This window comes from Protopterus annectens, chromosome 5.part1 (assembly GCF_019279795.1).
Source record: "Protopterus annectens isolate FY-2018-M chromosome 5.part1, PAN1.0, whole genome shotgun sequence".
In the NCBI taxonomy this organism is placed as follows: Eukaryota; Metazoa; Chordata; order Ceratodontiformes; family Protopteridae; genus Protopterus; species Protopterus annectens.
In genome coordinates this window covers 664,548,106-664,562,985 of record NC_056736.1, presented here as the reverse complement: position 1 = coordinate 664,562,985, position 14,880 = coordinate 664,548,106, and the positions used below count along the sequence as shown (strand labels likewise).

General features: G+C 46.4%; 1 protein-coding gene across 1 annotated transcript in view; it reads right to left on the bottom strand.

The window, feature by feature from the left end:
- The window catches only part of LOC122803252 (ubiquitin carboxyl-terminal hydrolase 12-like), a gene marked incomplete at its 3' end in the record, with an annotated part of 535,227 nt that overhangs the window by 467,786 nt on the left and 52,561 nt on the right, over positions 1-14,880 (bottom strand). Inside the window, 1 exon segment of the mRNA XM_044072845.1 lies at positions 428-657. Within this exon segment, the coding sequence (XP_043928780.1) occupies positions 428-657 (230 nt within the window).

Sequence of the window (14,880 nt, the reverse complement as noted above, 5' to 3'; positions counted from 1 at the left end):
ATGTACAGTAATACAGTCCCCCATACAAACAGAAGAACAGCTGAATACAGTGTACAATCCAGTACTTTGCAAAATATCATCATACGCTAACAGTATCAATTACGGTCATACTCTAGATCAAGACATTACAATATAAGAGTACTTTTACTATTTCCCCAGGAAAATATTTGATTCTTACAATTTATTTTCTTTCAGGTTTTCTTCCAAAGAGACCAGTTTTCACTTTACTGGCACTGAGGTTGAAAAGGCTTTGGTGCAGCGCAGGCGCCATAGCTCCATTTTATCCAAATCAGCAAGCACGAACATGTTCGGCGGCCAATGAGCATCTTTCTTTCCCTCACTTTCTTTTCCACTTTTATTCTGCTGGCTTGTTATATATTTCTACAACGGCAGAGACAATTCGTCTAAATACAAAATGTAAACTCACAGTTTCACAAGTAAGACATCTGGTCTCATTAGTTAATGTTCCCTGAAAGATATCATGAACCCAAGTAGGATCCGGAGTGCTGTTATTGTTTTCACTGTCAATATTGCCATTCGGCAGTCGGCCGTTCTGCTTTTCTTGCTTCTTCTCCTCTTGTAAGATATCAGCAATTGTGTTTAGCAGATAGTTTAAGAATTCATGGGCATCCTGCTGCATGTAGTTGTCAAAAAGCTCTAAAAAATAAAAACAGAGGAATAGTTTCAAATGTAATAGCATATGCTTTCAATGAAGAAACTATAGTTAGAGAAATCATATGTTTTTTTTTTGTTTTGTTTTTTTTTACATTTAACATTAATATGCCTTTTTTTCCTTAAAGAAATACACACACACACACTTTTTGGAAATCCACTTTATCCTATTAAGGGCTGCAAGGAGCTGTAGCCTATTCCTGGCAAGCAACTCACTGGAAGGACAATACAACCATCAAAATATTTTTGGATGTGGGAAGAAACTGGAGACCCTAGTAAAAACACAAACAGACGCAGAAGTTGTGTTGCCAGTTTGCCAGAGTAGCAGTACAAGATATTAGGGAAGCTGACCACTGCCAAGAAGAGTTCATTAACTAGAAAGAATATTTGTATAAAATCTCACCATAACCATAGATGTCCTTCTCTTCCATGTTGCAGTATTCTTAACCTTTAGTTTAGCTCATCTAGTAAACTAACGCTAGCCAGTATAGGTATAAAAGCTTTAGTCAATGCAAGGTATGTAGGACATCTGATGTTGGCCGTAGGGAATGTGGGCCATAAAAGTGATGTCTGCTTGTACCTTCCTCAGAACTGAGTGCCCCAGTCAAAGGATGGCTACACAAGTCCTTAATCATCCAGCAAAGTCCAAATTTTCTTTTGACTACGGGGTAGGAGGGTGGGATGGAATACTGCAACATGGAAGAGAAGGACATCTATGGCTACGGTAAGATTTTACACAATATTCTATGTCCTTCTACTCAGCGCGGTGCATTCTTTAACTCTGGTGGCGCTATACTCAAAGGGCAGAACAGAGGGTGGTTTGAAACTATTTTTCCAAAATCCATACAGAATGCCCTAGCAAACCCTGTTCTGGGTCTGGAGATGTGATCCAGTTTGCAATGTTTTGTGAAGGTATGGACATGTGTCCAGGTAGCTGCTTCTAAAATAGAGGTAGTGTCCACCCAGGAAAATGGGTAGAAGCGCCACAAGTGGCCCTAGTAGAATGGGCTTAACACCATGAGTCTGCGTTTTCTATGGTAGGCATAGTAAAAAGGAGATGGTTTTGGAAACCATGAAACAGTTGTTGCAGCTCTTCCCAGAGAGATCTGGGTGAAGCAGCAAAACAGCTGCTCTGATCTTCTAATAAATTTAGTCTTGTCATTGTATAATCCGAGTTGTCTGCAAACATCAAGGGAATGCGGGACTCTCTCACTCTCATTCTGGGACTGCTGGAAGAAGGTGATTGGCTAGTCTGGTTCAGGAGCACCCCACACACCACCCAGGGGCATAAAGATGAAGCAGCCTCGGCAGCCCTATTCTGTGGAAGATCAAAATGGGTGGCCATGAGCTGACCTCCTGGCTGAAGCAGGCCACCAGCACTCTTCCACCAGCATGCCTGCCCAACACACACCCAGTCCCACTGAAATGTTCTCACACTGAGCCACTCCTGGCCCACCGCCATTCCCTGTGCTCCTGGGAGCCTACCGGCCTGCGCCGCTCCTCATCCCGGCTGAAAGGATATATATATTATATATATATATGTGTGTTGCCTGCTGCCCCAGAAACAGGAGGATTATAATCTGGCCTTGCTGGATCAGCCCCACACAGGCATGACTGACTAAATAAAAATATATAATATAAGAATAGGAGGGTTGACGATCTCATATTCACATTAGGAAATGCTGTTGAAGTGGCGGTAGCCTAGTGGAATAAGGCCCTAATCCCAGCTGGAATCTCCTTTGCCATGATGGGAATAACAAAATGCACCAATCCACCTAGAAATATCTGTTTGTTTTGACACAGGCTTGCCCTGTGAACTCAAAGCAAAAGAAACAAACAACTGCTGAGACTGCACAGGAAATCCTTAGTCCTGCTTAAATAATAGCTATAATTGCTCAGCGTATTATCTAAAGAGTGTGCAAAATCTTTTCTCCCTTTAAATTTTGGGGTCTGCATAAAAGTGTAGGCAAATGAATAGTTTGATTTAAAGCCACACTAGAAACCACCTTAGGCATAAAGAGGAAGGATTAGTAATGCAATGAAGTACCCTATCACTTATGGAAAATCAGAGAGGGCTCTACTGCCATAAGGGCTCTGCAACTCCAGAGGACTTACCCTTCTTGAAGTAATAGCCAACAGAGCAGTCTTCCATGACAAGTATTTCAATTCAGCAGTAGCCAAGCCAGGCTCAAAAGGTTGTAGAGTAAGTTTTTCCAACACAAAATTTGAGATCCCAAGCAGGAGTAGGAGGGCTCTTACATTGGGGTCTTATATTCTTTGCCCCTCTAAGAAACTGCTTGAACAAAGGATCACGAAAACAATGGTGGATCACAATCATAGTGAGCTGAAATTGCTGCAGCATTGAATCTTAATGGAAGAGAAGGACAAACCTTTGTCCAATAACTCAGTAAGATATTGAAGAGAGCCACACACTCAAATCAGGCTCCAGAAATCTCCAAATTCCTTTGCTGTACTCCAAAATAAAAAATCTTCTTCCATTTTTTCTGCGTATACTTTCCTTTGTAAAAATGTAGGTCTTCTAAGCTTCCATAATCACATTTAAAAACTTTTTGAGGAAGTTGAGACCTGCTGTGTTTCATAACACAGAATATGCCAGGCTGTTAGATGAAGAGAGTGAAGCTTGACATTGAGCAGATGACCATCCCTCTGAGATAACAGATGAGGAATCAGGAGGCAAAGGGCCATGGAGGCTTTGCTTTACCAGACCTCCGTAGTAGTGGGTACCAGTGCGAGGCCAATCTGGAGCTATCAAAATCATCCTTGGCCTGTCTTGTCTGACCTTTAATAGTACCTTTTGGAAGAAGAGGCAGAGGTGGAAAGGCATACACATGGTTTTTCCAACTGAAAGACAGAGCATCCACTTTCCAAGCTGTGTGATGAAACCCTTTGTGCAATACTTTGGCAGCTGGTGGTTTAGTGGAGAATAACAGATCTATGTCTGAGTTCCCCATGACACTGTCAATTTCAGAAATACATGAAGATCCAGTTTCCACCGGGGATCCATGATTTGTCTGCTTAACACATCTGCTAAGGAGTTCTGTGCTCCTGGCAGAAACCTTGCCTGAAGAGTAGTTGCAAGCTTTTAGCAGTCTCCCATAAAATCATTGCTTGCCTGCATAGAGGATAAGAATGTGTTCCCCTTGCTTGTTGATGTACCACATGACAGTTGTGTTGTCTGTTAGAATCAACACCTGCCCTGAAGAAGTAACTCCTTGAAAGCCATTAATGCAAACTGGACTGCTAACATCTCTTTCATGTTGATATGTAGATGCTGTAGTCTGGCAGGCCACTTGTCTTGTATCCACTTTCCATTTAGATGAGCTCCCAAGCAATGTCCGAGGCATCTGTCGTTAAAATCTGACTCACCCCTGGCCGGGTCACAGAGAGTCCCTTGTTTAGGTGACATCCTGAGCCCACCACATGTGCAAAATTTTTGAAGGCAAGGTATTATTTGAATGACAGTGTCCAAATCCTGGCAGTGCTGTGTCCATACATTTTTGAGATACTCATTGTAGCTTCCCTCATATGCAGTTTGGCATTGGGAAGCACCAGAATACAAGAGATGCCATGAACCCTAATGCTTGAAGGACTGTCCTTGCAGTCAGCACGGACTGATGAGATAGTTGATGGAAGTAAAGTGATAGACTCCTTTGTTTGTCCGGGGTTAAAAGGCCATCTGGCTGCTGTATTCAGTCTCACACCCAGAAAGCACATGTCTTGAGAGGGTACTAGACTGGACTTTATTTCGCTCACAGAATACCCTAGGCATCTTAGCACTGCTATAACATATTCCAGATGCTGTAGAAGGTCTTCCTTTTCTTGAGCCAGAATCAGGCAGTCGCCCAAGTAAGGATAGATTTGAATTCCTTGAAGCCTGAAATAAGCTATCACTGGAGCCAGAACCTTGGTGAATACTCTGGGCGCAGTAGATAAGCCAAAGGGCAATGCAGAGAACTGATAATGAGAATTTCCAGCAGAAACCGCAGATTTCCTGCAACTTAGCCTTTATAGGCACATGAAGGTAACCTTCTTTGAGATACAAAGTTATCATCCACTGATTCTTGCCCAGCAGAGGTAACAGCTCTTGTAACGTCAACTTCTTGAACTTGGGAATGTCCAGATAAGTGTTGAGGAGAGATAAATCCAAAATTGGTCTCCACGTGTTCCCTCTTGGTACTAGGAACAGGCGAGAATAAAATCCTAGGCCCTTTCTGATACAGGGACTGGCTGAATGGCCCCAATCTGGAGTAACTGAGAAATTGCTTGTGAGCCTTTTCTTTGTGGAGGAGAACGCCTGGCATGCCTTTGAAAGGGGCATTGTATGGAAATAAAATCTGTAACCGTGGTGAATGATATCCAACACCCATTTGTCTTGAGTAATTAAATCCCAATTTTCTTTGAAAAGAGACAGTCTTCCTCCCAAAGGAGCTGCCAGACGAGAATCTACTGGCAGCTGAAAAGGCAGGTCATTGGGTCTGTTTAAAGGACTGACCCTGCCCTCACCAGAAGTCTGAGCAGGTGAACTCCTGTTCTAGGCCTAAAAGAACTTTGAGCCTGCCTACCACGCCTAGACCTACCTCCCCCAGACTCAGAATCATAAGCAGGATATGTCCACTCCTTAGCAGGCCAATTTCTACTAAACTCGGTGGCTGCACCTGCAAAAATCTTTAACAGTTTGCATAGACTTAGCTTTGTCCTCCATTTTCTTTAAAACTGCTTCCACAGGTGATCCAAACAACACATCAGACTGTAAAGGAGCATCCAAAACTTTGTCCTAACATGCTCAGCTAAATTCTGATCCTCAACCAGGCATGCCTCAAGTAAGAACAGAACTAGTGGCAGCCACCCTCGAGGAGGCCTGTACAGCATCAAAACCACATTGCAAAGAATGCTTACCCACTTGTTCAGACACATGAACCAAATCCAGCAACTTTACACTCAATACCTCCAAAGCATCCACCTTAGATTTCAATTGTGAAAGGAGATAATTCTGATATTTTAGCATGTGAAACTGACAATTCAACGCCTCATGGCTAGAGTGGAAGAAGTATACACTTTCTTTCCCACCTATCCAAAGCCCCTTGCCTCTTTATCAGTGGGAACAGGATTTTAAATTGCTGTGAAGCTTTAACACCTTTAGGCCCCTGAGAAACAGTTTTGGGTCCCCTAGGACTCTTAAACAAATACTTATGAGCTCGGCACCCTATAATACCTATCAGGTTTAACAGGAGCAGGAGGCAAAGAGTCAGGGTTCAGGGCCTCTGCAAAAACATCTTCCACCACATTCAACACAGGAGGAATAGCTAAGGGCCTATGCTGGGGTAAAACAAGAATTCTAAGCCTTTTCCTGAATCAGAGTATCCTGGCCTTCCCATTTAAAGTGCTCTCATGGAATGCAGAGTCTCTGAAAATGAGAAATCCTCAGGAGGAGAAGCTGTAGGAGTGGAATCATCCACATCAGAATCAGAATAAGTAGGATACTCCTGCAAGTCTTCCTAGAAGACTCTGAAGCCTCTGAACACTGTTCAAAACTATCAAACTCGGTTCCACCCTAGGCCTCTTATCAGGAGGGGCATAGAACCTCTAATCATAGTAATCAAATCTTCTGCCATTTTAAGCATATGTTTCTTAGGTACAGAACCCAAATGCTAGGAGAAGCCCCACTGAAGCTGAACTTGGCCTACCTCTCAAAGAAGTTTTTGCAACAGAAGGAGAGGCTCTAACTACCTGGGAAGAGAGGGAAGAACAGTTACCTGAGGCCCCTCAGCCTGGCCTACCTCCTGAGAAGGCACATCCTGTAACAGTAAAGTTTCTGCCTGAGACTCCATGGAAACTCCTGGCAAAGCCTCCTGGCTCCACTGAGTTTTTCTAAAGAACCGACGTCCGGACCGCCGGGTTCATCAACCCTAGGCTTCGCTGTTTTGTCCTTGCGTGGATTTAAGCGGCGCCGGAGCATCCGGCCTGCATTTTATAATGCAACGCTTCCCAAACACTAACCTGGCACAGTCTAACCTCCTCTTAATAGCGCTTGTTAAACCCAGCACAAGAGCGCAACCAACAACGCCGCGTTCAGGCCCTAAACAAGGTATACACAAGGTATGGTAATCCTATGAGGTATCTGTTTCACAAGAAATACAGTTATTCACTTTTTCTGACATCCGTTAAATACTGAGGCAAGAAAACCAAAATGTTCCCCAACGGGTACTTAGCCAACTCTGTTTCGTCTGAAACTCGCTCGAAATATTTCAGAACGCCAACCTGCACTCGCAAAAACTGCTTCTGCATCGACCATGCGGCAAAAAGACTGAGGATATGACGCCGGTCGCGCACAGTACCCTGACGCACTCGACGCCAGTCTAATGCGCTCTGACCGACGCCAGCCTTATACTTGGTATTCGGGACTGACGCAAGGGACTACACCCAATAGTAAGGACTGCAGCAATGGGGAACGAAGAACATCCACCTGGATAAGGTCACTTTGGAAACTGAGAGACCTTGTTTGCCTAGGAAAGGAATAGTTGGTCCGATTTCCTTATATCCTTAGTCCTATGCAAGTAGAAACGCAATTGTCTATGAACATCCAATTGGTGTAATTTGTATTCTGCCTTGTTGGTGTGGTTAGGGAAAAACACAGGAAGGTCTATAGATTGGTTTAAATTGTTTTCTGTGCAGACTTTCGGAAGGAACAAGGGATTAGTCCTCAGAGCAGCCCTGTCCTTATGAAAAACCAAGTATGGAGGACGAACACATAGTGCCTGAAGTTCAGAGACGTGTCTGGCTGAAGTAATAGCTACCAGAAAAAGTGTTTTCCAAGATAGAAACTTAATGGAGCAGGATGCTGCAGGTTCAAAGGGGGGCATAATTAAGGAAGTTAGCACCAAATTAAGGTCCCAAGGAGGAGGGGGATCTCTCACTGGAGGTCTAAGGAGAGTAGTCCCTCTTAAAAAGGCTTTACAAAGCTTATGAGACATAATGTTTGAATTAGACAACCCAACATGAAAGTTAGAAATGGCCGCCAATTGAACCCTGATTGTAGCAGAAGCGGACCCCGAATGAAAAAGCTGTGCTAGGAACTCCAAAATTTTGTGGACTGGGGCTGAAAAAGGATCTAAGTTCCTAGCCTCTGCCCAACAAGAAAAACGTTTCCATTTGCTAGTATAAGTCTTTCTAGTTGTGGACTTGAGAGGAGACAATCTCACGCACGGCCAGGGAAATGCTGGGAAGCCTGGCTAAGGTTTGAAGTGCAGCAACCAAGCTGTGAGCTGGAGTGTTTGGAGGGACTGATGCAGCCCGCCTGACTGATGAACCAGTAAGTCTGGAATCGGATCCAGAGTCCAGGGCTGATCGAGAAGGTAATGGTGCAAGAACGGAAACCATATCTGTCGAGGCCAGTAGGGGGCAATGAGGATCATTTTGCAACCCAACGATATTGCTTTCTGTATGCGTTTCGGTATCAGAGGAAATGGAGGGAAGGTATAAAGAAGTCACTGAGGCCAATCGTGGACTAGAGTGTCTCTGGGTGAGTGACCTGGAAGCGGAAGAAGGAAGAAGTAGTTGCTGTATTTGCTGTTGAAGGGGGTGGCAAAAAGATCTTAGCAAGGCTGTCACCATTTGCGGAAGATCAGATCCGCAACTACCTGATTCAGAGACCACTCGTGAAGCATGAAATAGCTCTGCTGAGCCTGTCCGCTATGACGTTGGACCTCCCAGGGATGTGCGTCACAATCAGAAATCGTTGGGAAGAAATCGCCCACTGCCAGAGTCTGAGTGCTTCTCGACATAGGGGGTAGGACTTGGTTCTGCCCTGCTTGTTGATGTACCACACCACTGACACGTTGTCCGTTTGAAATGCAATGGTCCCAGAAGGAAGAGAGTCTTGAAGAGCTTGCAACGCTAGGAGCACGGCTCTCATTTCTAGGGTGTTTATATGCAGGTGGTACTCGTGAGGCTGCCAAGTGCCTTAGACTGTCCTGTCCTGATAATGCCCCCCCACCCTATCAGGGAGGCGTCTGTGGTCACTATGGCTACCGGAGGGGGCTGAATGAAGGGTCTGCCCTGAGTCACTAGTGGGAAGACCATCCACCAGGAAAGGTGCCTTTTGCATGCTTCTGTAATCATGATCGTGTGAGACATGGGCAGCTGTTGGAAAGACCACTGTGTGAACAGAAGCCACTGAAGGATCCTCATGTGAAAGCGGGCCAGTGGGATTAGAAGAATGGCTGCTGCCATTGAACCCAGAGTTTGAAGGATGAACCTGACTTGGATTCTTTTGCTTTGCATCAGAATTTGTACTTGCTGACAAACTGTAGACACCCTGTCTGGTGGTAGCCTTGTGGACATGTTCCTTGTGTCTAAGTCTGCACCTATGTAGGTGATAGATTGACAGGGCAACAAGGCAGATTTTTCGAAGTTTATTGTAATGCCTAACTGGGAGCAGATTGTAATTGTGTAGTCCCTGGCTTGAAGAAGTTGATGCCTGGTAGTAGCAGTGAGGAGCCAGTCGTCTAGATATGGAAACACCTGGAATCCTCGACGTCTCAGGTGAGCCGTGACCATTGCCATACATGAAAACCATGGGGGCTGTGGTGAGACCAAAGGGCAGAGCTCTGAACTGGTAATGACTGGTTCCCAGCCGGAAGCGAATGAATCTCCTGGAGCGCCTGTTCATTTTGATGTGGTAGTACGCATCCTGAAGATCTATGGAGCACATCCAATTGTCCTGACCCAGAAAGGGTAGAATGGACTGTAGCGTGACCATCCGAAACTTTGTTCTTTGAACAGACTTGTTTAGTCTGCTGATATCCAGAATCGGTCTCCAGTCCCCCTGTCTTTTTTGGTACCAAAAAGAACCTTGAGTAAGTTCCGGATCAGTACTGGTCTGCCGGGACTTCCTGGATGACTCTTTTTTTCTAGCAGTCTTGAAACTTCTATGACTGCTTGGTCCCTCACATTGGGTGGAACATCTGGAAAGGATTTGCTAGATGGTAAGGGGCGTTGAGAGAAGGGAATTTTGTACCCTCCGGAAATAATTGACCGTATTCATCTGTCTCGTGTTAAATTTAGCCAGGCTTTTGGGTACAGTGAAAGTCTTCCCCCGACTGCCTCCAGAGGCGGGCAGCTGGGCAACCCTTCAAGGATGCTGAAAGGGCTTCTCAGAAGGGATTCTCTGTTGCCCTGGTTCTGCGGACCCCCTCTGCCACGAGGGCGGCGTATATTGTTATTTCCCCCTCTGCCCCTGGGGGAAAAAATCACTACATGTGTCAGGCGAGGCTCCCTGGGATTTTCGGAAACACATTTTACCACTCTCCTGACCCTTGGAGTATGGTCTGGAAGGAGTGGAAAAATGGACTCCCACGGCAGAGAGAGTCTTGCCTTCTTGCTCACACCTAGTCAAAGTGTCTTTCACTTGTGGTCCAAAAAGAAAGGAACCATCAAAGGGGGTGTTGGTGAATGACACCCCAGTGTTCCAAGAAATACACAGCCGCATCCATGCATGTCTCCTAAGGGCCATGCCCGTACCTGCGGCTTTACTCACACCATCAGCTGAATAAGATCAGCCTCATGGAGGAGTTGACTACAGAATTAAGGGTCGCCAGCTAGGAAGCCACTTTAGCTTGAGCCCCCTCAGCTGATGGATCTTGAAGGGTATCTCCGAGCTCTTTAAGGAGATCCCTCTGAAGCCGGGTAAAATGGCATAAGTAGTTCACTGACCTCACAGAAAAGGTCACTGAAGCAAACATTCACTTCCCATATATGTCCATGGTCCTAGAATCCTTGTTAGGAGGATGGACAGATGAAGTTTTTTGGTGGCTGCTGCTACCACCATGGCATCAAAAGGAACACCTTTGGTAAGGAACTGCTTATCATGGGGTGCTGTGATGAACTTGACAGGTCTCCTCTGAGTTGGTTCCACTGTATCCGGGGCTGACCAAGCCTTTCGAACCACCACGGACATAAGTGGATCGAAAGGCGGAGAAACCCAGGAGGTGGAAGGTCGGGAACCGAACGCATCCAGGAATACAGACTCATCCTCAGTAGGTTCTAGGGGATTCCAGTTCCCCCTCTGCTTAAGCATTTTGACGATGTCCGAAAAGGAAACATCTTCCGAGGGGGATCTCGGGGACACTTCCGAATCATCTAAGTCTGTATCCGAAGTGACAGACTCAGGGGAGTCGATGTGCTTCCTCTTGCACTTCTTCTTACAAGGGGGCTCCTCTGAATGTTCAGGGGAGGCCTCGGAAGAAGAGGAAACACCCAATTGGGGTGCCCTGGAGCGCCGGTTCCCCACACTTGGGGTCTGGAGGAGGAGCAGAGGTTGGCACAGGCACTACAGGGGACGGAGCCGGTGAGGCCACTAGTGGAGCTGACTCAGAGGCCAGCACACTCCTCATGACATCGAAGGCGCTCCTGTCACGATGCAGAGAAGGCTCCGGTTCTGAGGAAATCGGAATCCTTCTCCACACCGAGGGAGATGGCTCTGAGGCCAATGTAGGAGCCGAGCTCACCTGCGCAGAAGCTGAGAGGGAGAATGGGGTCGGACAAGGGTCCGATGCCACTCGCCCCTTCGGAGCAGACGAGAGAGCCCCGGGCGCCCAGATCCCTCGACGGACGGCACCATCGAGGGAATCGGAGCTGACGACAGAACCAAAGGAGATAAAGTTATCAGTGCCGATGGTTCCTCTACTCGAACCCCAACAAACTCCAGCTCTGAGCTCAATGGAGTCGGAGGAGGAACATCAATAGAAGTGGACGGAGCCGACACCTGTTGAGGAGGGCTGGACAACATTTTGGCAAGTGCCTGTGACTTTGGCAACCTACTGACCACTCTCTCCACGTCATGATCCGAGAGCCTAGAGGATCGAGAGGAGTGAGAAGATCTGTGACTGCTTTGGCAGCAGGGGAGACCGAGGAGCTGAATGTACGGGTCATTCCAGAGAAGGGACCAGCTCCTCTGTGGCTCCTGGTTAAGGTCTCAAGTTTCTGATGGAGCGACAGTCTTATCAGTTCCAGCTGGAACCGAAGTAGCAGGTAAAGACTGAACCAAAGACAGCTCCGAACTTGGAGCCGATGATTTGGTAGATTTAAGGGATTTCACAGGCTGAGTCTTGGCCGGTGAATCCTGGGGCTTTAAAAAGGCCCTGTAGCATGCTTACTTCTCTACGCCTCCTGCAGAACTCTTGGACTAAATGCATGGCAGACAGAACAAGAGTCCTGTGCAGGTGCACAGCTACCTTAAACACAGACGCAAGAAATGTGCCCATCTGTCAGTGACATTTTCCGACAGCATGAGTCGCACTTCTTGAACCCAGACACCTTGGATTCTTTGGACATCCTGTAATAGAAAAATACAATAATAGCTACCAAACAAATTAAATTAAGGAGAAAAACACAGTACAGTACAGACTAAAGTTTTTTTTTTTTTTTTTTTTTTTAAACAGGAAAGCCTCCAACTCAAATGGCAAGAATATAAAAAGATAGAAGGAAAGCCTCTAACTTAAACGGCTAACCTGACAAATAAGGAGGGGGGGGGACTCTCTAAATTAAACGAGTTCTAAAGGGATGGAAAGAAATACTACAAATACACTTACCAACGCAACAATTATATGACTAATAACCAACAAAAATCCCTAGGAAAAGGACTATTTCTAGTAAAGAAGTTCTATAAAGAAACTTTATGCAAGCCTGAGCCAGAAAATAACAATTTAGCTGAAGCTGCACATGAGAACTGGTAGTTGAAGCGCCAGGCATCGCTGTAGATAAGGGGAAGCCTCGAGCCAGTAAACAGCTCTCGAGCTATAGAAGATGGCAGAGTCGGAGCCGAGGATAGGCTCTGATCCAAACCAGCAAGAAATTTAAGGCGTAGATGTATTAAATCCTTCTTTAACATCTCCTTTTAGGAATAACTTTATTTCAAGTCTAGAAGCAAATGGTGGTTTTAAAGGCAGGCATGCAGAAATAGCAGCAAGGTGGACCTTTACAGAGGAATATGCTAACTCTGCCTGCAACAATTCACACAGATAAGACAGTATCAGGGGGACTCCTACTTGAAATGTGTCTAGCTGTCTTTTTAGACACCAAATGGGAAATATTTTCCACTTGGACAGATAGGATCTCCTAGTATTGGGTTTCCTGGCCTCCTGCAGGACATTTAACACGTCCTCAGAATAAAGGTGTCTGAACGGGATCAAAACTCTATCACCCACAGGGTTAGGTTCAGAGATTCCAGGTGGGGATGGATCAGGGATCCCATGTCCTGTGCGAGTAGGTCCACTCTGTGAGGTAACTTGTGATGATTACCCGTGGCTAAACGCAGAAGAAGAGGGAACCATTGCTGTCTTGGCCAAAAGGAGGTCACCAGCAAGATGTTTGATTTGTCCTGCTGAATTTTCATCAGGACTTTCTGTAGGAGTGGGAAGGGGGGGGTGTACAGAAACATCCCCTCTCAGGAGATAGAAAAGACATCCGTTGCCCTTGCTAGGGGGCTGGGAGCCCTGGTGCAGAACTGTGGAAGCTGCCTGTTCAGAGTGGAGGCAAACAAATCTATTTGCGGTGTACCCCACCTGTGGACTCTGTCCAGAAACACATCCCTGTGGGATTGTGACATGGATCTGCTTCGGGTGTCTGCCTGCATGTTCTGGGCTGAGGGCATATAGACGGCCTGCAAAGTTGCTCCATGCCGGACCACCAGTTCCCCGGCCTGTTGTGCAAATCTACATAGCAAGTAAGACCTTGTTCCACCCATTTGTTCACATACCAAAGAACAGTAGTATTGTCCGTGAAGAGCTTCCCAGGCCTTGCCCAGGTGAGATACGTCTTGGCGTCTTATAGAAAAGATGAGAGCCCTCATCTCTTTGATGATCATGTGTTGCCCCTTGGAGGGGCCTGTTCATGTGCCTTGCACCTTCACACTGCCCACAGCAGCTCCCCACCCCAGGTCTGAAGCATCTGTGCACATTTCCTGCACTAGGGCTAGGGATTGCAAGGGAAGCCCTGGATTCTGAGAGACTTGATCCACCCACACGGCAGGAAGGGAATGGTGTTGTTCAGTGTGTTGGGTCCATGTGGACCTCAGATGCAACTGAAGCTTTCTCATGTGTAGGTTTGCCAGTGGCAACATGGGGATTGTGGAAGCCACGTACCCAAAGAGTCTGAGGTATTCTCTTGCTGTCAGGTGGTAGGACGCAGCTAGGCGATACAGACAGCAGGGTATCTCAGACTGTCCACCTTGTTGGGTGGGAGAAATGCCATCATAACATCTGTTCTGCACCTCAAGAAGACCTGGTCCTGGGAGGGGTTAAGGCTGGATCTGGGGAAGTTGACTGTGAAGCCCAGAGACTGCAGAACAGAAATGACTGTCTGGAGATGGATCTGTAGGGTACTATAGCAGTCTGCCTGGATCAGATCATCATCCAGACATGGGAAAATTTGTATCCCTAGAACCCTGCAATAGGTTATCACTGGAGCCAGGCATTTGGCGAATACACTTGGAGCAGTAGACGGTCCAAAGGGTAAAGCAGAGAACTGAAAATGTGAGGAACCCACAGAGAAGCGCAAGTACTTCCTGCATTTGAGCCTGAAGGGGATATGTTGGTAAGCATCTTTGATGCCCAAAGTGGTCAGAAATCCCTGAGGCATTATCAGTGGGAAAGGAGTTTGACGGGTAAGCATGCAGAAGGTGGGTAATAGAAGAAAGAGGTTAGGGTGTGTGAGGTCCAGTTTGGGTCTCAATGGCCATCCTTTCTTGGGACTAGAAAAAACCTGGAGTAAAAGCCCCTTCCCTTTTATGAGCCTGGAACTGACTGAATAGTTCCTTGAGGGAGAAAGCTGTCCAAGATGGGTTATAATAGGGGCAGTTGGTCCTTTGGTGGCTGAGGGATGCTCCAAAAAAAAGGAGGAATGACCCAGGTCATGAAATAACCTTTTTCTATGATAGACCGAACCCACTTGTCCAAGGTGATGCTTTCCCAGAAAGGTAGACCGTGAGAGAGTCTCTGGGAATAAGGAATATGGCCTGGAGGGGGAGGAAGAGGAGGCAGGTAGTCACAGACTACCCATCTTTCCTGAAAGGGTGGTTTCTGGGTTGGTGTCTGAGCAGGCCTAGAAGAAGTCTGCTGCTTTCTGGAACTCTTTCTGCCCCTAGCCGGAGGAGGAGCAGAGTGTTTTCTAATAAATTGAGTCCTGTAAATA